We start from the raw sequence: 23,365 nt of genomic DNA on the forward strand, positions 1-23,365 counted from the left end.
ATTGCTTTGGAATGATGTTAATGCGCAATAACCTGTTTCTTTAGATTGAGTTCAGTGACAAAACAATCCTGTTCAAATGCAAGTCACTAGGAAGTGTGTAAGTTAGCACACTGTCTTTTCACTTCTTATTTGTGTGTTTGGAGAAAAAAAGATCTGGTCTCTGATTTTAAGAGTCTGTATGAACTATCTGAATCTAATTTCTACTGGTTGTGAGCCATTAAGTTAGCAATATAATGACAACCTTGGAAGAAGAAGCTACAAGATTGGCTGGTATCTGAAATGGAAATTACAGTGTTTTCTAAGTTCAGAAGAAGATATACTTCTGAGGCAAAGTAGAAGGAGCTTTACTGTGTGTCAAAAAGCTCTGTATTTAACTCAAGAATGCATGATGCTGATTTTAGGTACCTGAAATGAAACCAGCATCGATTATATTGAGCACAAATTTCAGCTGAAAGAGAAAAATTAACCAGTTACTTTTGTAGTCTTCTAGAAATGGTTGTTATAAAACATTTCAATGCATTTTGTACTGAAGTAGGCAACACAGATGCAACTACAGTATAGAAACTAGAAGCGGGGCTAGACCTTTCAGCCTTTTGAGTCTGCTGCACCATTTGTCTTGATCATGGCAGATCATCAAATTCAATATCCTAAACCCCACCCCTTCCTATCATGTCCCTGGATCCCTTTAGATATAAGAGTTATATCTAATCTCTTCTTGAAATCACACAACATTTTGGCTTCAACTACATTCTGTGGTAGTGAATTCCACATATTCATCACCCTCTGGGTGAAGAAATTTCTCCTCACCTCAGGTCTAAAAGGTTTACCCTTTATCCTCAGACTATGACTCCTGGTTCTGGACTCCTCCACCATTGAGAACATTCTTTCTGAATCTACCCTGTCTAACTCTGTTAGAATTTTAGAAGTTTCTATGAGATCCCCATTCACTCTTCTAAACTCCAGTGAATAGAATCCTAATCGACTTATTCTATCCTCATATGAGGGACCTGCCATCCCAGGAATCAGCCTGGTGAACCTTTGCTGTACTCCTGCTATAGCAAGGACATCCTTCCTCAGATAAGGATTCCAAAACTGCATACAGTACTCCAGGTATGGCCTCACGATTGCCCTATACAATTGCAGCAAAACATCCCTATCCCTATATTCAAATCCACTTGCTATGAAGGGCAACACATCATTTGCCATCTTTACTGCCTGCTCTCCCTGCATGCTTACTTTCAGCGACTGATGCACAAGGACTCCAAGGTCTCATTGAGTATCCACCTCTCAATTTACACCTGTTGAAGTAATAATCTGTTTTCCCTATTATTGCTACCAAAGTGGATAACCTCACACTTATTCACATTATGCTGAATCTGCATGTAGATACCCGCACACTCTGCGTACCCAAATCACACTGAAGCATCTCTGTATCCTTGTCACAGCTCAACCTCCCACCCAACTTTGTGGGATCTGCAGTTTTGGAGAAAATGCATTCAGTTCCCTCTTCCAAATCATTAATATATAATGTCAACAGTTAGGGTCCTAGCACAGATCCCTGTAGAACCCCACCAGTATCTCATGGGTCAAGTAGTGGCTTTGATTTTAAAAGTGATCTCTTACAGCAAATAAATAATAGTCACAGCTGTTATGTTTTCACATGTATTACATCTAACTGTATCCCAGAAAATCTGTATTTGGTTTTTTGCTCATAATTTTATCTTCACGGCTTTAAAATATTGTTCATTTTTTTCTGGAACATGGCAATTTGGAAGTCAGGAAATTTAGTTTTATAGTAAAGGAATAAAAGAGTGGGAGTGAATTATACAATCCTTGAGCCGATCAATTAGATCATAGAGTAATTACAGAACAGAAGGAGATGATTCAACCCTTCAAGTCCATGCCACTTCTGTCTAGAGCAATTCCATCAGTCAGTCCAAATCACCATTCCTATCGTCCTAGAAGTTTGTTTCTCTCTAGTGCCCTTCCAGTTTCCTTTTGAAATTGTTTATCTCCGCTTTTCGCCATTTGCTGCATAGAATGGTTCTTCCTCTCATCCCCTTTGCATCTCTTGCAAAAACATTCAAATTGTGTCCTCCGGTACTTGTACCGTCTGTTAATGGGACCAACTTTTCTCTGTCCATCCTGTCAAAACACGTCAATACCTTATATATCTTTATCAAATCTCTCTTCAGTGGTCTTTGTAGAAAGGAGAATAACTGCAGCTTCCCCAACCTAACCTTGCAGCTAAAATCTCCCATTTCTGGGACCAATCTGGTAAATCTCCTCTGCAGCCAGATGCGTAATCTGTACCTCTGCTCCATCTATTCCCTATTGCTCCATATCCCACCAGAGGGAAGAATTTTTCTTTACTCCAGCAAATCCTTTACAACCCTTTAGCAGTTACTATATTTGCTGATGACACAGATAGTAGAAAAGTAAGTTGTGAAGAGGCCATAAGGAAGCTACAAAGGAATATAGATAGTATAAGTGAATGGGCAAAGGTCTGGCAAATGCTGTGAATGTTTCCACTTTGACAGAAAGAATAAAAAAGAAGCATATTTTCTAAATGGTGATCTATGACAGAACTCTGAGATGGAGTGGGACCTGAGTGTCCTAGTGCTTGAATCACAAAAATTAGTGTGCATGTACAGCAAGTAATTAGGAAAGCTGATAGGAATATTATTGTTTATTGCGAGGGAAATTTTACAAAATTAGGGGAGTGGTTATGCTTCACTTACACAGGGCTTTGATTAGGCCATATCTGCAGTACTGTGTACAGTGTTGGTCTCTTTTAAGAAACAATGTAAATGCTTTGGAAGCAATTCAGAGAAGGATTACTAGACTAATACTTGAATACTGGGCAGATTGTCTTATGAGGAAAGGCTGGATAGGCTGAGCTTATATTTGCTGGAGTTTAGAAGGAAAAGCAGCTTCCAGTAAGACTTGATTAAAACATGTAAGATCCTGAGGAGTCTTGACAGGGTAGATATGGTTTGGGTTATAGGGAGAGGCTGGATAGATTGGGACTTTTTTTCCCTGGAACATAGGAGGCTTAAGGGTGATCTTACAGAGGTCTTTAAAATAATGAGTGGCATAGTTCAGCTAGATAGTCAATATTTTTCCCAAAGGCAGGGAGTCTAAAACTAGAGGACGTAGGTTTAAAGTGAGAGGAGAGAGATTAAAAAAAAAAGTCCAGAAGTGCAATTTTTTCACACACACGGAGAGTGTCTGGAACAAATTGCCAGAGGTAGTAGTGGAAACAGATACATTTTGTCTTATAAAAAGCATTTAGTCAGTAATATGGAATATTGGGGGATATGAACCAAAAATTGGGACTAGCTTAATGGTAAAAACTGGGCTGCATGGACAAGTTGGACCAAAGGGCCTGTTTCCATGCTGTAAATCCCTATAACTCTATGTGAAGAGGATGTTGCCTCTTGTGGGAGAATCTAGAACTAGGGATTACTGTAAAAGACTGCCCATTTAAGACAGGGATGAGAACTTTTTTCTAAGGGTCGTGAGCCTTTGGAACTCTCTTCCTCAAAAGCTGGTGAAAGCACAGTCTTTGAATATTTTTAAGGCAGAGGGGATAATACTTGAAGTATTATAATGGGGTGAAAGGCTGTTGGGAGTAGGTGGAAATTTAAAGTTGCAGTTACAATCAGATCAGCATGATTTTATTGAATTGTAGAGCGGACCAAGGGACCTGCTCCTACTCCTAATTCACGTGTCCATATAATCATTTAAATTGCCTCAACTTGACACATGGCCTTCAGACCCCAGCCAGCTGAGTCAAAATTGGTAGTACCAGTCTATTCTTGGTAATAAACATTGAAGTCCCCACCAGACTGTTTACTCTTATATAATGTCAGGGTCCTGAATTCATTTAGGGTGTTGAGTGACTGTCTGTGTGGCGTTTGCACATTCTCCCTGTGTCTGTGAGGGTTTCCTCTGGGTGCTCCGGTTTTTTCCCCAAGGTCCAAAGATGTGCGGTTTAGATGGATAGGCCGTGTTAAATTGTCCCTTAGTGTTATGGGTCTAACAGGATAAATACGTAGGGTTCTGGGTTAGGGGCTGGGTGGGATTGTGGTCAGTACAAACTTGATGGGCTGAATGGCCTCCTTCTGCAGGGATTCTATGACCACTGAAGGGAATACAAGTTGAATCTGCCTCCATACACTTGAAAGTGGTACATTTCAAATCCTCATCAATAGTTGCGTTGAAGATGTTTTTCTAAATTTAGCCTTTGGTTCTTTTCCATTCAGCTTAAGTTGTTGTCCTTTGGTCTTGACCTTTTCGCCAATAGGAACAGTCCCTTCTCATTTTCTTTGACCAGAGCCTTCGTGAATTTGAATGCCTTTATCAGACGTCCTATTAAATTTCTCTAAGGATACCCAGCTTCATTAGTCTGTTCATGTAATTGAAATTCCTCATCATTGGAACCATTCTCATAAATCTTTTCTGTATTCTGTCGAATGTCATCAACCCTTTCTAAAATGTGGTACACAGAATTGCACCCAATGCTCTACTTGAGGCCGAATCAGTGTTCAATAAAGATTTGTCTTTAGACTCTCTTTCTAAATCTCAGGATCCTCTGTATGCCTTATTAACCAGTTTCTCAATCTACCCTGTTACCTTTTGTTCATATGTCCTCATATACTGCCAGGTCCCTCTGCTCCTACACCCTCTTTAGAATTGTAACCATTATAAGTTATTTCCACACTCATTTTGTTTCTACAAAAACAAATCATTTGCATCACTCTGCATTGATTCCACGTGCCTCTTGTTCACCAATTTCCAGAAGCCTGTCTGTATATTCTTTTAAAGCCTTATTACTATCCTCTTTACAGATCACAATACTTCCAAATTTTGAAATTATGCCCTAGGGCATTAAGATATATCAAGAAAAATATGCGGTCCTAACACTGATCCCTGGGGATCCCCACAATATACCATCCTCCAGTCTTAAAAAAACAACCTTTCACCACTGCTTTATTTGCTGCCACCCAATTTTGTATCCATACAGCTACTGCCTCTTTTATTCTGTGAATTCTAACTTTGCTGCCAAGCCTACTATGTGGCACTTGTGAAAATCCATGTACATGTCAACCACGTTACCCTTATCAACCTCTCTGTTATGTTAGCAAAAAACTCAAGCCTGTTAATTAGGCATGATTTTTCCCTAAAATTTTGCTCGAGATTAATGTTTCTAAAACCTTTCCCATTATCAAGATTAAACTGACTGAGTTATAATTGCTAAGAGATGTAACTTTTGCAATTCTCCAGTCCTCTAACACCACTTCTCTGTTAAAGGACAATTGGAATATTATGGTCAGTGCCCCTGCAATTTCCATCCTTGCTTCCCTCGGATACATCTTATTGATCCTGGTGATTAGAACCTATCCTCCTAATTTTTATTCTACCAATATCTCAACTACCTTCTCTTTCACTATGTATTTGGCAGTAAGTTCTTCCTTGCTAAAGACAGATGCAATGTTCACCTTAAGCATGCAGTATACATAAACCAATAGGCAAACTTTGGTCAGGTACAACACACTCCAAAATCAAGTGACAGATGCAGCTGAAGCAAAGCCAGTGGATTTCACATGAACCTCCCCTCCCCAGATGCTTGTTGTGTTATGAGTCGACCAGTCTCACTGCAACTCTGTCCTTCCCATGGGGGCTTCTGATCTCCAGGTCCAAATAACTCATCTGGGATTCTCTCCCAAGCAATGTTTTCACACGGACACTTCAACGAGGATCCACCTCCTGGGTTTTAGTCTCTCCTTCTGCTATTCATTGCACCTGAATCACCACTTTCACTCAAGCTACACTTCTATGCCTGCTCTGATATTCAGCTGTGCCAAGCAGAACACCATTGCTTCAAAGGCCTGTAATAAGGAGAAACTTCAGCTGTCTCTTCGAACCTTTTGCCACCTTGCTTTATGTCTACTGCCTCCAGCTGTTTTTCATTAATTCAGAATCTTTTCCTTTGATCCTTACTTTCAAGGTTACCCAACAGGATTCAGTTGGGTAGCAGCAGAGACAGTTAGAACATAGAACATTACAGTGCAGAACAGGCCCTTTGGCCCACGATGTTGCGCCGACCAGTTACAAAACAATGACCCACTAACCTAAACCAATCCCTTTTCGTCCATAAACCTATCCACGGATCTCTTAAATGCCCCCAAACTAGGCGCATTTACAACTGCAGCAGGCAGGGCATTCCAATCCCTCACCACCCTCTGGGTAAAGAACCTACCCCTGACATCCGTCCTATAACTACCCCCCCTTAATTTAAAGCCATGCCCCCTCGTGCTAGATTTCTCCATCAGAGGAAAAAGGCTATCACTATCCACCCTATCTAAACCTCTAATCATCTTATATGTTTCAATAAGATCCCCTCTTAGCCGCCTTCTTTCCAGCGAAAACAACCCCAAATCCCTCAGCCTCTCCTCATAGGACCTCCCCTCCATACCAGGCAACATCCTGGTAAACCTGGTAAACCTCCTCTGCACCCTCTCCAAAGCCTCCACATCCTTCCTGTAATGTGGGGACCAGAACTGCACACAGTACTCCAAGTGCGGCTGCACCAGAGTTGTGTACAGTTGCAACATAACGCTGCGACTCCTAAATTCAATCCCCCTACCAATAAACGCCAAGACACCGTATGCCTTCTTAACAACCTTATCTACTTGATTCCCAACTTTCAGGGATCTATGTACACATACACCTAGATCCCTCTGCTCATCCACACTATTCAAAGTCCTCCCGTTAGCCCTATACTCAACACATCTGTTATTCCTACCAAAGTGAATTACCTCACACTTCTCCGCATTAAACTCCATCCGCCACCTCTCGGCCCAGCTCTGCAACCTGTCTAAGTCTTCCTGCAAACTATGACACTCTTCCTCACTATCTACCACACCTCCGACTTTGGTGTCATCAGCAAATTTACTAATCCACCCAACTATACCCTCATCCAGATCATTAATAAAAATTACAAACAGCAGTGGCCCCAAAACAGATCCCTGAGGCACACCACTCGTAACCGAACTCCATGATGAATATTTACCATCAACCACCACCCTCTGTCTCCTATCCGCTAGCCAATTCCTGATCCAATTCCCTAGATCACCCCCAATCCCATACATCTGCATTTTCTGCAGAAGCCTACCATGGTGAACCTTATCAAACGCCTTACTAAAATCCATATACACCACGTCCACTGCCTTACCCCCATCCACCTCTTTGGTCACTTTCTCAAAAAACTCAATAAGGTTAGTAAGGCACGACCTACCCGCCACAAAACCATGCTGACTATCTCCAATCAATTCATTACTCTCCAAATAACTATAAATCCTATCCCTAATAATTTTTTCTAAAACCTTGCCCACAACAGAAGTGAGACTCACCGGTCTATAATTCCTGGGGAAGTCTCTGTTCCCCTTCTTAAACAATGGGACAACATTCGCTAACCTCCAATCTTCCGGTACTATACCAGAGGCCAACGACGACCTGAAGATCAGAGCCAGAGGCTCTGCAATCACTTCTCTTGCCTCCCAGAGAATCCTGGGGTAAATCCCATCCGGACCAGGGGACTTATCTATTTTCAGACCCTCCAGAATATCCAGCACATCCTCCTTATCAACTGTAACACTGTCAATTCTACTCCCCTGAAACCCAGTGTCCTCCTCAGCTATATCCATGTCCCCCTGCGTGAACACCGAAGAGAAATATTGGTTCAATGCCTCTCCAATCTCCTCCGGTTCCACACATAACTTCCCTCTGCTGTCTATAACTGGCCCTAACCTTGCCCTAACCAACCTCTGTTCTTGACATACCTATAGAACGCCTTAGGATTCTCCTTAACCCTATCAGCCAAAGTCTTCTCATGTCCTCTTTTAGCCCTTCTTAGCTCACTCTTCAACTCCCTCCTAGCCAATCTAAAGTTTTCTAGTGCACTACCCGAGCCCACACGTCTCATCCGAACATTAGCCTCCTTTTTCCTTTTAACCAACGAAACTACTTTTTTGGTGCACCACGGTTCCCTAGCCCTACCAATTCCTCCTTGCCTGACAGGGACATACCTATCACGGACTTGCAGTAGCTGCTCCTTGAAAAAACTCCACATTTCGTTCCCAGTCCCTGTAATCTCCTAGTCCAACCTATGCTTCCTAATTCTCTCCTAATAGCCTCATAATTACCCTTCCCCCAGCTAAAACCACTGGCCCGAGGTTCATGCCTGTCCCTTTCCATCACTAAGGTGAACGTAACCGAATTGTGGTCACTATCACCAAAATGCACACCAGCTTCCAAGTCTAGCACCTGGTCTGGCTCATTTCCCAGCACCAAATCCAATATAGCCTCACCTCTAGTTGGCCTACCTACATACTGAGTCAAAAAACCTTCCTGCACGCTTTGTACAAAAACTGACCCCTCTAACGAGCTAGAGCTATAACAATTCCAATCAATATTAGTAAAGTTAAAATCCCCCATAACAATTACCCTATTACTTTCACTCCTAACCAGGATCGTCTCTGCAATCCTTTCCTCAACCTCTCTAGAACTTTTAGGAGGTCTATAAAAGACTCCCAACAGGGTGACCTCCCCTCTCCTATTTCTAATCTCCGCCCATACTACCTCAACAGACAAGTCCTCATCAAACTTCCTCTCTGACACTGTGATACAGTCCCTGACCAATAATGCTACCCCTCCCCCCCTTCTACCTCCTTCTCTACTCCGACTAAAACATTTGAACCCCGGGACCTGCAGCAACCATTCCTGCCCCTGCTCTATCCATGTCTCTGAAATGGCCACAACATCGAAGTCCCAGGTACTGATCCACACTGCAAGTTCATCCACTTTATTGCGAATACTCCTCGCATTAAAGTATACGCATTTCAAACCCTGCTCCACCCCACCCCTGCGATGCTGTGCATTGCAGTCCCCATCTATGCCCCCCTCACTTTCAACCCCTCTACTCAGGATCCCACCCCCCCTCCGAATCAGTTTAAACCTCCCTGCATAGCCTTAGCAAATTTACCCCCCAGGATATTGGTCCCCCTCTGATTCAGGTGTAGACCATCCCTCTTATAGAGGTCCCACCTTCCCCAGAATGAGCCCCAATTGCTCAAGTACCTGAACCCCTCCCTCCTGCACCAACCCCTCAGCCACGAGTTCAAACTTTCCCTCTCTCTATTCCTCTCTAAACTATCCAGATTCCTGCCCAAGCCCATTAACTTGGCTGTCTTCTTGGGACCTCTTTCTGTCCCACTCTCTGGTTTGGGATCACCTCCTTCGCTTTGAAACCTGCTCCCTGTTCCCTTCCTGTGCCCTGCTCATTGGGACACCTTCTTTGGAATGACACTCCTCTTCCAGGTCACCTGTCCTTTTTGCAGTTTCACAATCTTCCTTTTGTTTTCCTTCTGCACAGAGCTGGCACCCAATCTGAAAAAGTTCCTGCATATGTGCTGAGGGTTGGTTCTTGTCTGAAGACAAGAAAATCTACAAATTGCACGTGTGTCATTCTACGGTCTGTGCATGTACAAAAATCCTGAGGCCCACTGGAAACTGATGTTTCTAGCCTCTGGACTCCAATTTAAAGGGTAAGTTTTTCCTCTTTTCCTTGGGGTTTGTCACACCCTCCGAACTTTCTACGTTCAGCCAGTTCGCAATTGCATTATCCAATTGATATCTGCCATATGCACTCTTTTTCAGTTGCGTCTCATTCCCTATCTGCATTTGGTTGTCCTGTGTTTTGCCTTCACGGAAATGTACCTTGAATGTACCTGAGCTGTACCTTCTTTAAATAAAGCTCCTTGTTCTCTTACAGTTTTGCTTGCTAATCTTTGATTACAATTTTCCTGTGGAAGATTTATTTTTACCTGATTGAAATTGGCCTTCCCTCAATTTTTCTAACTCTGGATTGCTCCTTGTGATTTTCCACAGCTAATCTAAATTTCATGATCATTTGATCACTGTTCCCCATTGACTGCTTGCCCTACCTCATTTCCCAGAACCTGACCCAGCAATGCTTCCTCCTTCATTGGCTTGGAAACATATTGATATTGAAAATTCTTCTCAAGACACTCTAGAAATTCTTGCCCCTCTTAACTCTTTATACTTACCGCTTGGAACTTGGTCGTATCAGGAGGCCCGAGAGGACAGCAGAAACAGTTCAGTGTTGTCCTCAAAACATCCGTGGAAAGGTCAAACGTACCCAAGTGCTTGTCTTGTCTTGGCTGTCCTTGTCTCTTCAGCCTTGTGATTCACCAAAATGGAGAAAGCTCATTTGAGAAAGCACCAAACATATTGAGAAACTTTGGGAATGTGCAGAGGAGGGAGCACACAAACCTCCAAACACCCCATTTACCTAACTCTTCAAACACCTATCCTGCATGTAGCAGTCTGCAGATTGCACATTGCACCATTTCAATACCCATCAAACTGGAATTGGAAGCAAAGCATCCTCAATCCTGATAGACTGCCTAAAGAGAAGTGACACTTTCAGTCTATGTTAGAATAATTAGCCAGCAGCAGTACCAGACATATCTAAAAATGAGGTGTCAACCTGGTGAAGCTATAAAACAGGACTACTTGCAGCATGCAAAAGACATAGCCAAGCAGCATGCGATCGATACTGCTAAATGATCCACAGCCAATGGATTCAGTTCTAAGCTCTACAGTCTTAAATGGTGGTTGACAATTAAACAACTAACAGGACAAGGCAATTCCACAAGTATCCCCATCCTCTATGAAGAGCCCCGCATATCAGTGCAGAAAGTGGCTGAAGAATTTGCAACCAGCTTCAACTGAAGTATTGAGTAGAAGATCCATTTCTGCCTCTTCCCAAGGACCCCAATATCACATATGCCAGTCTTCAGCCAATTCAGTTCTGTCCATGTGATATCAAGAAAGACTGAAGTCACTGGATACCGCAAAGGCTACTAGCCCCGCCAACTGAAAGCAGAATTAGCTGCACCCCTAGCAAAGCTGTTCTGGTACAACCATAACACTTGCATCTATCTGACACTATGTAAAGATCCTAAGGCGTGTCCTGTGCACAATTAGCAGGACAAATCCAATTTGGCCAATTACTGCCCCATGAGTCTGCTCTCGATCATCAGCAAAATGGTGGAAGGGAGCGTTGACACCAAGCGAATTGTCTTTAGCTTTAGGAAGGATCATCCAGACTCTCAACGTTGGCTGTATTTTCTCTCCAAAGATGCTGACAGACCAGCTGAGATTTTTGAGCATTTCCTGTTTTTGTTCCCTTTTTACATATTAGTTTAGAAATTGTAGGAATTCCGTCCCCTTAACTACTCTACCTACCTCTTCTGTCCTTTTAATATCAGGGTAGTTGAAATATTCCATGATTTTTATACTTTTTTTTACTCAATACCTTAATATGTCTTCATATTTCTTCCTCCATCTCTCTTCCACTATTTGGTGGTCTGCAGACTACACATATTAGTCTGATTGATCTGCTAGAATCTTTTACCTTTATCAAAATGGATTCTATTTTTGCTTTGATGATAGCAGCATCCTTTTTTCCCACTGCCAGTACAAGAGTTGGAGGAGGGCACATATCCCAAAGGATTGTAGGTCTCGAGGTTGCAGAAGTAGGGAGTATTGAAGCCAAAGTGTGATTTAAAAACAAGGATGGGAATTTAAAAGATGAGGCTTTGTGAGAAAGTTTAGTGAGCATGGGAGTGGGTTAATGGGATTTGGTGCGAATTACGAACTCAAGTTTCTGGAGGGTCATAGAGGTTTACAGCATGGAAACAGGCCCTTCGGCCCAACTTGTCCATGATGCCCTTTTTATTAAAGCCCTAAGCTAATCCCAATTGCCCCCATTTGGCCCATATCCCTTTATAGCCATCTTATCCATATAACCATCTAAATCTTTTTTAAAAGACAACATTGTTACCGCCTCTACTACTACCTCTGGCAGCTTGTTCCAGACACTCATCACCCTCTGTGTGAAAAAATTGCCCCTTTGGACACTTTTGTATCTTTCCCCTCTCACCTTAAACCTATGCCCTCTCGTTTTAGACTCCCCTACTTTTGGGAAAAGTTATTGACTATCTAGCTGATCTGTGCCCCTCATTATTTTATTAGACCTCTGTAAATCACCCCTCAACCTCCCAAGCTCCAGAAAAACAGTCCCAGTCTATCCAGCTTCTCCTTATAACCCAAGTCATCAAACCCTGGTAGTATCCTAGTAAATCTTTTCTGCACTCTTTCTAGTTTAATAATATCCTTTCTATAGTAGGATGACCAGAACTGCACACAATATTTCAAGTGTGGCCTTATCAATGTCTTGCACAACTTCAACAAGACATCCCAACTCCTGTATTCAATGTTCTGACCGATGAAACGAAGCATGCTGAATGCCTTCTTCACCACTCTGAGCACCTGTGACTCCACTTTCAAGGAGCTATGAACATGTGCCCCATGATCTCTTTGTTCTGTAACTCTCCCCAGCGCCCTACCATTAACTGAGTAAGTTCTGCCCTGGTTCAGTCTACCTAAAAGCATCACCCCGCATTTGTCCAAATTAACTCCATCTGCCATTCGCCAGCTCACTGGTTGATCAAGATCCCGTTGCAATCGGAGGTGACTTTCTTCACTGTCCACTATGCCACCAATCTTGGTGTCATCTGCAAACTTACTAACCATGCCTCCTATATTCTCATCCAAATCATTAATGTAAATGACAAATAACAGTGGACCCAGCACTGATCCCTGAGGCACACTGCTGGTCACAGCCTCCAATATCTAAATACCTCACCCTGGATCCTGTGAGATTTAACCTTATGCAACAATCTACCAAGTAGTACCTTGTCAAAGGCCTTGCTGAAATCCATGTCGACAACATCAACTGCACTGTCCTCATCTCCCTTTTTGGTTACCCCTTCAAAAAACTCAGTCAAATTTGTGAGACATGATATTCCTCTCACAAAGCCACGCTGACTGTCCCTAATTAATCCTTGCATCTCTAAATGCCTGTAGATCCTGTCTCTCAAAATACCTTCCAACAACTTAGCCACCACAGATGTGAGGCTCACTGGGCTGTAGTTCCCAGGCTTTTCCCTGCAACCCTTTTTAAACAAAGGCACAACATTTGCCACTCTCCAAACTTCAGGCACCTCACCCGTGATGATCGATGATTCAAATATCTAAGCCAGGGGACCTGCAATTTCCTTAGCCTCCCACAATGTCCTAGGATACACTTCATCTACCTTGATGCGCTTTAAGACTTCCAGCACCTCCTTCTCTGTAATATGTACACTCCTCAAGATGTCAGTATTTATTTCCCCAAGTTCCTTAACGTCCAACAACAGTAAATACTGATGAGAAATATTCATTTAGGATCTCACCCGTCTCTTGTGGATCTGCACATAGATGACCTTGTTAATCCTTAACAGGCCCTATTCTCTCCCTTGTTACTCTTGCTTTTTATGTATTTGTAGAAGCTCTTTGGAGTCTCCTTTGCCTTATCTGCCAAAACAAACTCGAGTCCCCTTTTTACCCTCCTGATTTCTCTTTTAATTCTGCTCCTGCAACCCCTATACTCTTCAAGGGATTGATTCACTTGATCCCAGCTGCCTATGCATGTAATGTGCTTCTTTCTTCTTCTTGACCAGGGACTCAGGGTTCCCTATTTCTGCCAGCCTTGCCCTTCACTCTAAGAGTGTTTACTCTGAACTCTGGTTGAAAGCCTGCCATAACCAGACATCCCTTAGCCTTCCCACAGATTCCCTCAATTAACTTTTTGAAAATTCCTGACTGATACCATCAAAATTGGCCTTGTCCAATTTAGAATTTTAACTTTTGGGCCAGACCTATCATTCTCCAAAGCTATCTTAAAACTAATAGAATTATGGTCACTGTCCCAAAGTGGTCCCTCACTAACACTTCTGTCACCTGTCCTTCCTTATTTCCCAAGAGGAGGTCAAGTTTTGCTCCCTCTCTAGTCGGACCATCCACATATTGAATGAGAAATTCCTCCTGAATGCACTCAACAAATTTCTGTCCATCCAATCCTCTAATACTATGGCTGTCCCAGTCATTGTTGAGGAAGTTAAAGTAGCCGACCATTACTATCCTATTTTCCTTGGAGCTATCTGTAATCTTACATATTTGCTCCTCAATTTCCTACCAACTATTTGGGGGCCTATAATACAATCCTATCAAAGTGATTTCCCACTTCTTATTTCTCAGTTCTACCCATGTAGACTCAGTGGCCGAACCCTCGGATATGTCCCCTCTCAGTACCGCCGTGATGTTTTCCCTAATCAAAAGTGCAACTCCCCCTCCTCTCTTACCTCCTGTTCTATCCTTCCCATAGCATCTATACCCTGGAACAATGAGCTGCCAGTCCTGTCCCTCCCTTAGCCATGTTTCAGTAATTGGTATATCCCAGTCTCACGTACCCGTTCATGCCCTGAGTTCATCTGCCTTGCCCGTTGGGCCTCTTGCATTGAAATAAATGCAGTTTAGTCTGGACTTCCCTTGCTCTCTATCTTGCTTTTGCCTGATCTGTCTGTTCCTAGGGTTACTTACACTGCCTTTACTACCACTTAATGTGCTCTCTTTAATTCCTGTGCTGTCCTCAAACTTCTTCTCTTCTGTCTCCCTACTGCTTTGGATCCCACCTCTCCCTTGCTTGTAGTCCTCCTGCTGGTTTTGTTTTAGGTTTGAGGAGGAGGTAGGGAGGGAAACACTGAAGTGGTGTTTGGAGTTTAACTGTCCCTTCACAGCAGCTCCTCCACAAACCACCTCCGAGTTGTAGTGACTGCACCTAAGACAGAAGGTGAGAGCCCTGTCTTGTCAGCTTGGATTGGGAATGTCCCAACTTGTTGGGACTCTTAATTGGCTTTAATTTGACTTGATTGGATTGGAATAAAGTAAACAAAAAAAGAGTTACCTGCGACCGCCAATCACCTTCGTCACACTGCTGCCCCCATTTGGACACTTCCCTTCACTCGAAGTAGGAAGATGTCTCCCAGAAACCCACCTTCTGGTCACAGTGACTGCACCTGTGCAAATATTACCTGCAACCGCCAATTACCTTCGCCGCTCTGTTGCCCTTACCTGGTGGAAGATGGGAGGCGAGGAGAAATTTGGAATAATCAAATCTAAAAGCTATCAGAACATGGATGAGGACTTCAGAATTAGATGAAGTGAGGCAATGCTACAAGAGGAGGAAGTGAGTAGTGTTGGTGATGGTGTGGATGGAAACCAATGTTGCAAATGACCTGATTTAATCTCATGCACAAGGAGAGAGATGGTATTTATGGGTAGCGAACTGTGATGACACAGGTATGTGGTTGAAAGCTCACCTCAGTATCAAAAATGACACAAAAATTGCAAATGATCTAGTTCATCCTTGGACAGTTGCCAAGGAGAGGGATGGAATTAATGGCCAGAGACAGTCTATTATAGTGGCAGACAACAATGGCTTTGGTTTTCCCAATATACATTTGGCGGACATTTCCGTATTGGATGCTGCATAAGCAATGTGACAACTGTCCCGAAATGTTAGCTGCTTACTTTTACTTTAATAAATTGAATGGACAAGACCTTTGTTTATTCCACTTTACCTCCCACAAATGAAAAACACCACAAGAATATGGAATGAACAGAAAAAGGAAATCAGGAAACGTGATTAAGAAAACTGACCCAAACATACTGTTAGAAGTATCTTTTTCATTCTACTACTGCATATTGAAAATATCATAGTTGTGTTCTCTAATATTCAGAACTGAAAGTAACACATTGGAACTGAGGTGTAAGATAGGATTACGTAGGATTGGAGTATCATTAAATATGTTAAATGGGGGGAATGTTGGCAAGGTTTTTACTAAATTGAGAAAATGATGGCAATATTCTTATAGAATTTGATAGGGCAATAGAGTACAATCTCCAATGTGGACTGTCAGAATGGCCCCTCACTGACAGGGAGCGAGCATTCAATGCTTCAATCAGCCTCATGATGCTGGGATGTAGGAATAGATCCACAGAGAATTTGAGAAAAAAATAACGAGTTGATGCTTTTTTCACATAATTTATTTGTACACATTAGGAGCAGAGATATTAGTGCCATTTCAACATTCATTCTTAATATTAAGCATTCATCAAGCACCTTCAAGTGTAACAGAGCTAAATGCTGAGTTTTTTTCTAATTTTCTGAATGAGATGGCTAATTAGTACCGAATTAAGGATCGTTTTATTGTATTACTTGAGGATGGATATACTTGTCTTGGAGGCAGTTCACAGAAGATTCACTAGACTGGTTTCAGGGATGAAGGTGTTGTCTTATTGGACCTGTATTCATTGGAGTTTAGAAGAATGGAAGCTGATCTTATTGAAACATGTGAGATTCTGAAGGGGTATGACAGGGTAGATGCTGAGAGAATGTTTACCTGATGGGTGAATCTAGAACTAGGGCACACAGTTTCAAAATAAGGAGTCTCCCATTTAAAATAGAGCTGAAGAGGAATTGTTTTTCTCTGCAATTTGTTAACCTTTGAATTTTTCTTCCATGTAGGAGTATTGAAAGTTGGGTCCTTGAATATATTCTGGGTTGAATTAGAGAGAATTTTGATCTACAAGGGAATCAACGGTTAAAGGGGAGAAGGCAGGAAAGTGCAGTTAAAGCCACAGCCAGATCAGCCATATTTTTGGGGCAGCACTATGGCACAGTGGTTAGCACTGCTGCGTCACAGTGCCAGCGACACGCGTTCGATTCCCTGCTTGGGTCACTGTCTGTGTGGAGTTTGCACATTCTCCCCATGGGTTTCCTCCGAGTGCTCTGGTTTCGTCCCACAGTCCAGTGATGTGCGGGTACGGTGGATTGGCCATGCTAAATTGCCCCATACTGTCAGGGGGACTAGCTAGGGTATATATGTGGGGTTATGGGGATAGGGCCTGGGTCAGATTGTGGTCGGTGCAGACTTGATGGGCCACATGGCCTACTTCTGCACTGTAGGGATTCTATGATATTCCTATTGAACAGGCTTGATGGGCTGAATGGCCTGCACTTGCTCCTATTTCTTATTTCTGTGACCTCATTCCCAATAGGACCCCAACCAAGATTGGATAAAATCATTTTTGGATTTGATCACAGTTCTATTTATTTTTTTATCTTTATTGACATACAGTGCAAAGCACATGGGCACAGTATCAAAAACAAGAACAGAAGCAACAGCATCAGATAATAGAAATATTAGAAATTGCACCAAGTTTCTGACAAGTACTCTAAAAGTCACTATATTCTCAGCAAAATCAGTTAAAGTCTTTTAAGAAAGGTAATATGTAACCCACTGCACTAATGAGTTCTTCAACAATGTGTTTCTTCTAACATTTTATGGGTAATGCAACAGCTGGGGAAATAGAATTCTTCCTGGTTTGAGCACCTACTGTGTATGCACCAGGTATTTCCGTATAAGGTATGCCGTGAATTGATGCGGTAAGAAGCTGTTAACTCTTCCTCGGCAATTTGCCTCAGCCAGAACATCAAAAGAGCAAACTTACTATGTCAGAATCAGACTTGTCGCTTTTCCACAGCCAGCATCCTGTGACCTTTGCATGTGTAATTTAGTGCTGAATTAGTGAGTTGCTTTGTGCTGTAGTCTCGTGAATTCAAATTATTCTTGCCACTACCAGGCATAAAAACTTCTAGGCTGAACTTGTTTTTAAGTTTTAAAGGTATGGGATTTATGTCCCATTCACTGTATATTGGTCTTATCTGTCATAGCTTTCATTTGGGGCAAAAGTGCAGAAATGTATCAAAATTATTGTTGTACATTTGTGATATTTACAGGTAAAGCAACTGTCACAAATGCAAACAAAGCACATCCTTTAGAGAAAGATAATCCAGAAAGCGCACCTGTGATTGATGAGTCTAGAATGACAGCAGAGCAACAGCTTGGACTGAAACAAGCAGAGGAAAGACTTGAGCGGGATTACATTTCTCGTCTGGAAAAAGTAGGACATGATTTACTTTGAAAGTACAATTAAAATTATAATGGTGTTAAGTTAAATTAAAACTGAGAATTAATTTTTGAAAAATACAATACTAAATAAAAAACAGTGCACAGTAGGATTCATAACATAGGTTTGTTCCTTAATGTTGGCCTGTCAGCAGAAGAACTTTATTAATATTGCTAATGAACTGTCAAAACTGACTCCTTTTAGAAGTTGCAGAGGAGAGTGAAAGATAAATGTCCTGCACCATTCCGGACAGGCTTTAGTAAAGGACCTGCTGAAGCATGGTGTGCCAAATGGCATCCTCCTTTGATGTAAATAACAATGGCTCTGAGCACCCATTTGAGGAGGTGCTTGGCTTCCGCTTCATCCTTTCCAGTTGAGCAAAAACTTCTGTAATTTGGACCCAAATAAGTCAGTTTTAAAAAAATGGCAATACTACACCGAAGTACCAGCAAACTGCTCAAGTCTCTGGAGTGGGACTTGAACCTGCAACAAACTGACTCAAGACTGTTGCTACTGAACCACAGCTGGCACCTAGTGCCAATAGTCTTCTATTATTATTTGAATTGTAAGAAAATAACTTCATTATAAACTGTGTCTGAATTTTGTTTGGTTGCAAGGAGAAACTGTGGGGATTAGGTGGGAAATATTTAATTGTAAAATACACAGGTTTTATATTTAATTTTGAAATAAGGGCGTGGCTATTAATGTCTACAGTAATGATATTTTGCAATTGCAAAACTAAAAACTAATTCATGCAGTTGAAATAGCTGCACGTAATGTCTAGAATTTCATAATAGTGCTTTTAAGGATATATCACTGTTCATACAACCATACAATAACAATGGCCTCCCTATTGTTGGCAAGATCAGGCATTGCTTCTCTTTTTTTGAAAGGTGTTTGTGACTTTCTTGTAACCTAGATCTTTCAACCAACTGACAGCAATACTCACCATTAAATATTCTTTATAAGCTATTAATTCAGTATAGAACTGCATTTCTTGTCTTACTGAAGCTTTGTTATATTTGTTTTTTGTTTCAAAGCGTTCATCAGAGTATCCTTCATGTCAGTACCTATGCAAACTTTGCCTAGTTCACATCGAAAATATCCAGGGAGCTCATAAGCATATAAAAGAAAAACGGCATAAGAAAAATATTGCTGTAAGTGCTTCCATTTGTTGTAGATTTGCTACTTATCCTGGAATGTTTACTGTTTTGCAGCTTGCAAAGTTCTACATTAAATACGTTACTAAAGTGATGTTTAAGTCCTTTCAGTACACTGTCAGATGAAATATTTTACCTAACAAAGATTTTAAATTTTTGAGCTGTACGTTTTTGAAGTGTGAATATTTGTTGCCTGTCCTCTGCCTCTAGGAGAAACAAGAAGAAAATGAACTTCGTAACCTAATACCACCAACTCCTGACCATCTGGCTGCATTAAATTCTGCCGTGTTACAGGCTGCACAGCAAGAAGGGATTTCTGAGCAGGATTTTCAAGTCCGGGAAAACATCGTGAATGAGATGGAGAAAATTATTCAACAGCATTTGCCAGGTGCGAATTTCTTTGTGTTATGGTTGTCCAGATGGTCACAGATAGATGATGCGGAATAATGTGCATTGTCCATGAACATACACCTTTAAATTTGAATATGCAAAACATTGATTTGTACTGCAAATGTTACTCATACCAGTCATCATGGATTAAACTAAGACAACCAAGGTAATAGCCAATTTGAAAGTTAATGGCAAGTTGAATAACTTCAGGGAACAGTGATGCCAGGATAATAGCACTAAGAAAAGTGTAACCATATCTTTCTGAAGGATAGAATGAATACAAGAAACTTCAAGGAGATGGAGAAGATGGGCTAGGAATAGGAGGGATTGAAAATTGCTTAGGACAGTCTGGACTAGAGATCTGATTGGAGTCCAGAAAACGAGAGGATCCAGTGAAGCAAGAGTTAACTTAGTGCTGGCTATAATCAAAGGAAGTTATACATTAATTGCCAAGATGAGAGTTGAAGCAAGCCAAAATGCCAGCTTTCTTTTCGGGAATGTAAGGGGCATAGAAAGGTTCTAAGTGCAATAGAATGTTTATCTACACAAAATGAGGCTGGATAAATCTCTGCTGGCATATTTTGCTTTTTTGTTTTACAGATTGCTCCCTGAGATTGTATGGCTCTTGTCTTACAAGGTTTGCTTTCAAAACTAGTGACATCAACATTGATGTAAAATTTCCCTCCCATGTAAGTGTTACGGTGTGTTCCCATTAACATGTAAATTCTGTATGCACATAGTTAATAATTTTAACGAATTTTCTGGTGCCACGGAATTATACTTTATAGGCTTCAACCTTGGTCATTAAATTATCCCCCTAGTTAACATAAAATTATAATTCATTATAAAAACGTCATTTTTTTGTTTTCTTCTACCACAACTCTTTTATCAATGCTAACACCAAATTCTTCCCTAATGAATCATCCACACTCACAAAGAGAACCCTCACGCACGCACTTTCTGATGACACTCTTGAACTTGCTACCTGACATGTTTGAGAGCCCTGCAGTTTGCCGTGCCTCCGAATTTTTCATAATTCTGGCACTAATTGGAAATACTAACTGTGCATTGCTTTGGAGAAGACAAATTTTGTAACTCTGCATAGCTCGCAGAATGTGGAATTAACCTGGTAAAAGATTTGGATCTATCAGAAAATTAAGACTATTTTAGTAAATCTGGATTTTGATGCAGATTCCTGACTTCTGCATCCCTGAAGTGGAGTGGTAAAATTTTATTTGTAGAAGCTTCATTGAGCGTAATCTGAATACTAGAAATTTTCCACATGTCCCTTAATATACAATACTATGATTAAAATGATGCATTTTAATATTATGCAGTCTATAATCGTTTAAAAATTTGGTGCATGATTCTTCCTCTTTCCATTGTGTGAACTTAGTTTTGTTATTGTTTCTTTTGCAGTTGAATCAGCCAGATGTTTTGATACAAGTGCTGGACATTATTAAAAACAGTTGTAAGTTCACTGACTACGTTAGATCATTTTAATGTTTGGCTATTATAAGTGGTGTGGTTAGTAGAGATAGCAGGGATATCGGGTGGAGACACAAAGTGAGCCTCCATTTGCTGAGCCCCTGATTACAGTCATTCGGTTGCGTCAAATGGAGGCTGGCTACTTCTTCACTGGTAAACAGAAATAAACCCCTTATATTTAATCCGTTCTGACGGCCAGTTGAAGCAAGGCATTGGGCAGAAGTCTGGAATTTTAGTGCCAATATTCTCTGTATTCCAAAGAGAACATAGTGCAAGTTAGACTGAAATGACATGAGGAGCTTTTGCAAACAGAAAACGGCTAATCACATACTAATCTGATGATGTAGTCTTGTAAAATTAATTCATTTGTGTTGGTATCAATCAAGGTTTATGAATCCACTTAAACAAAATAAAATGAGCTCATATTTTACTCAACACTGTTCTCTAGAATAGTTCTGAGTATGGGCTTAGGTTAGATGTTGCTCTCATTTCTTTACAGCACATATTCAGTTAGTGTTCATCACGTATAAAAATTTTAGTGAATATCGAACTAACTGGGCGTGTTCTCGAAAAGAAGAGGCTGAGAGCTGAAATGATTGCTGTTTTAATGAGTAAAGGGATTAGATCATGTATATCATTAACAACTTATTACACCTTGTCCAGAACAGGACCAGAGAAAACTGCCTATGCTTGAAGAAAGGGTAAATTGAATACTAATCTGTGGAAATAATATTTCATTGAGTAGTTGGTTGATTTAGGGGAAGGGTTCCCTCAGGAGATGGTGGAGGCAGTTGGTTAGCAGTTCAATATCGATTCATTCAAAAACAAATTAGATCAATTTTCTTTCAAAAAGTAACACTTTTGGTTGCAATATTTGAATAATGAGTGACATAACTTTAAGTGTAGCATGCCCAAGAAAAGCTCCCTTCCTAACAGCATTGTGTGTGTGCCTACACCACAAGGACTGCAGCAGTTCAGGTAGGCTCATCACCACCTTTTTAAGAACAATTATACTGGGCAAAAATGCTGGCCTTCCTGCAAATGAATTAACAAAGGCAAACTGGATGAGCCATGGTTTCTTTCTATATAGCATTGTTTCTAATCTGAAATAGCCTGCAGTTTTTTTGAAAATAGAATTACTGAACATTTAGATCTTGTATCCATTTGTTTTATTTTAAACTTCTTGTACTATTTTAGCTTTGAAATTAGAAGAATATAAAATCCATTATTTGTAAATAGTTCCTTAAATGGTGCGTACTCTCTTCCTGCCTTTGTCCTTCATGTATTTAAAACTTTACCTTCCAGCTTTATATTCAGATGTCGAGTCTGATTTCCATGCCAAAGTTCCAATTATCTACTGCAGGGATATAAAAAGGTTTGTGTAAGCTGCAGTTATATTTTGTTCCTTTCTAAATGTTTGCGGAAGCTACTTACTTTTGATTCAGATTGTATAGAAGGTACAGCGTGAAAAGCAGCATGATATAGTTTATGTCTGACTCTTGGGGATGACCTAATATCTTGAGAGTTCAAAATGACTTGTACAGGCCGTCTTCCAAGGTCCAGTCAAATGAAGGGTTTTCATTTGAGCAAAGACCTTTTTATCTTGTCTCCTGACAAATCCATTGTTCCAACATTTTTTTTCTTGTTTTCATTGCAGACTTCCAACTTTCCAGTATTTTAAGCCTCTAAGATATATTCTGTATTGCACAATTGTACGTGTTGTATTCCCTTTGTGCAGTGAATATATAATTTGCAATAACACACTTTTTAACACAAAGGTGTCAACTTAACTCTCAGCATGCAAACTGCCTCTCACCTTCCTTTGAAAGGCATTGGGCAATATTAAAAATCCAAGTTGACATGCATGTAATACTCTAAGCAGCCTACAAATAGTTGAGGTGAGCGGAGAAATTTTTTTTAACGTTACCGCCTAAAATAAAATCTGTACTGAATACACCACAAGAGCAGCTGGTTTATAAATACATCAAGTCACACCAATCCCAATACTTCATAGAAGATAAATGGGATTGACATGGGAGGCTTAAACACTTGCGTTCAAATTATAGATGTAATGTAGTCATGTCTCAGCTGTGCTTAATCTATACACTTTTCATAGCAATTTGTTTTTAAACTTGTTGACTCAATGGTAACAGTGGCACGTAAGTTAGAAGATTCTGGCTTCAAGTCTCACTCCTGAGACTTGAGTACATAATCCAGACTGACACTTGAGCACAGTGCTAAGGATGTTATGCACTTTCAGAGGTGTTTTCAAATGAAAAGTTAAACTGAGACTGTTTGTCCCCTCAGGTAGACATAAAGGA

At 40.9% G+C, this 23,365-nt stretch overlaps 1 protein-coding gene across 5 annotated transcripts in view; it reads left to right on the forward strand.

Annotated features, from left to right (window-relative positions):
• tut4 (terminal uridylyl transferase 4) overlaps window positions 1–23,365 on the forward strand; it is a 78,727-nt gene that overhangs the window by 9,731 nt on the left and 45,631 nt on the right. For all 5 annotated transcript variants that reach the window (XM_080195459.1, XM_080195461.1, XM_080195462.1 and 2 more), the window contains 6 exons: window positions 17,837–18,000; window positions 19,047–19,163; window positions 19,377–19,554; window positions 20,157–20,245; window positions 20,976–21,027; window positions 22,350–22,419. In XM_080195459.1, coding sequence (XP_080051585.1) covers window positions 17,837–18,000; window positions 19,047–19,163; window positions 19,377–19,554; window positions 20,157–20,245; window positions 20,976–21,027; window positions 22,350–22,419 — 670 coding nt within the window. The remainder of the gene's footprint in view (window positions 1–17,836; window positions 18,001–19,046; window positions 19,164–19,376; window positions 19,555–20,156; window positions 20,246–20,975; window positions 21,028–22,349; window positions 22,420–23,365) is intronic.

The sequence above is a fragment of the Carcharhinus amblyrhynchos genome, chromosome 9 (genome assembly GCF_965287045.1).
Source record: "Carcharhinus amblyrhynchos chromosome 9, sCarAmb.v2.hapA, whole genome shotgun sequence".
NCBI lineage: Eukaryota > Metazoa > Chordata > Chondrichthyes > Carcharhiniformes > Carcharhinidae > Carcharhinus > Carcharhinus amblyrhynchos.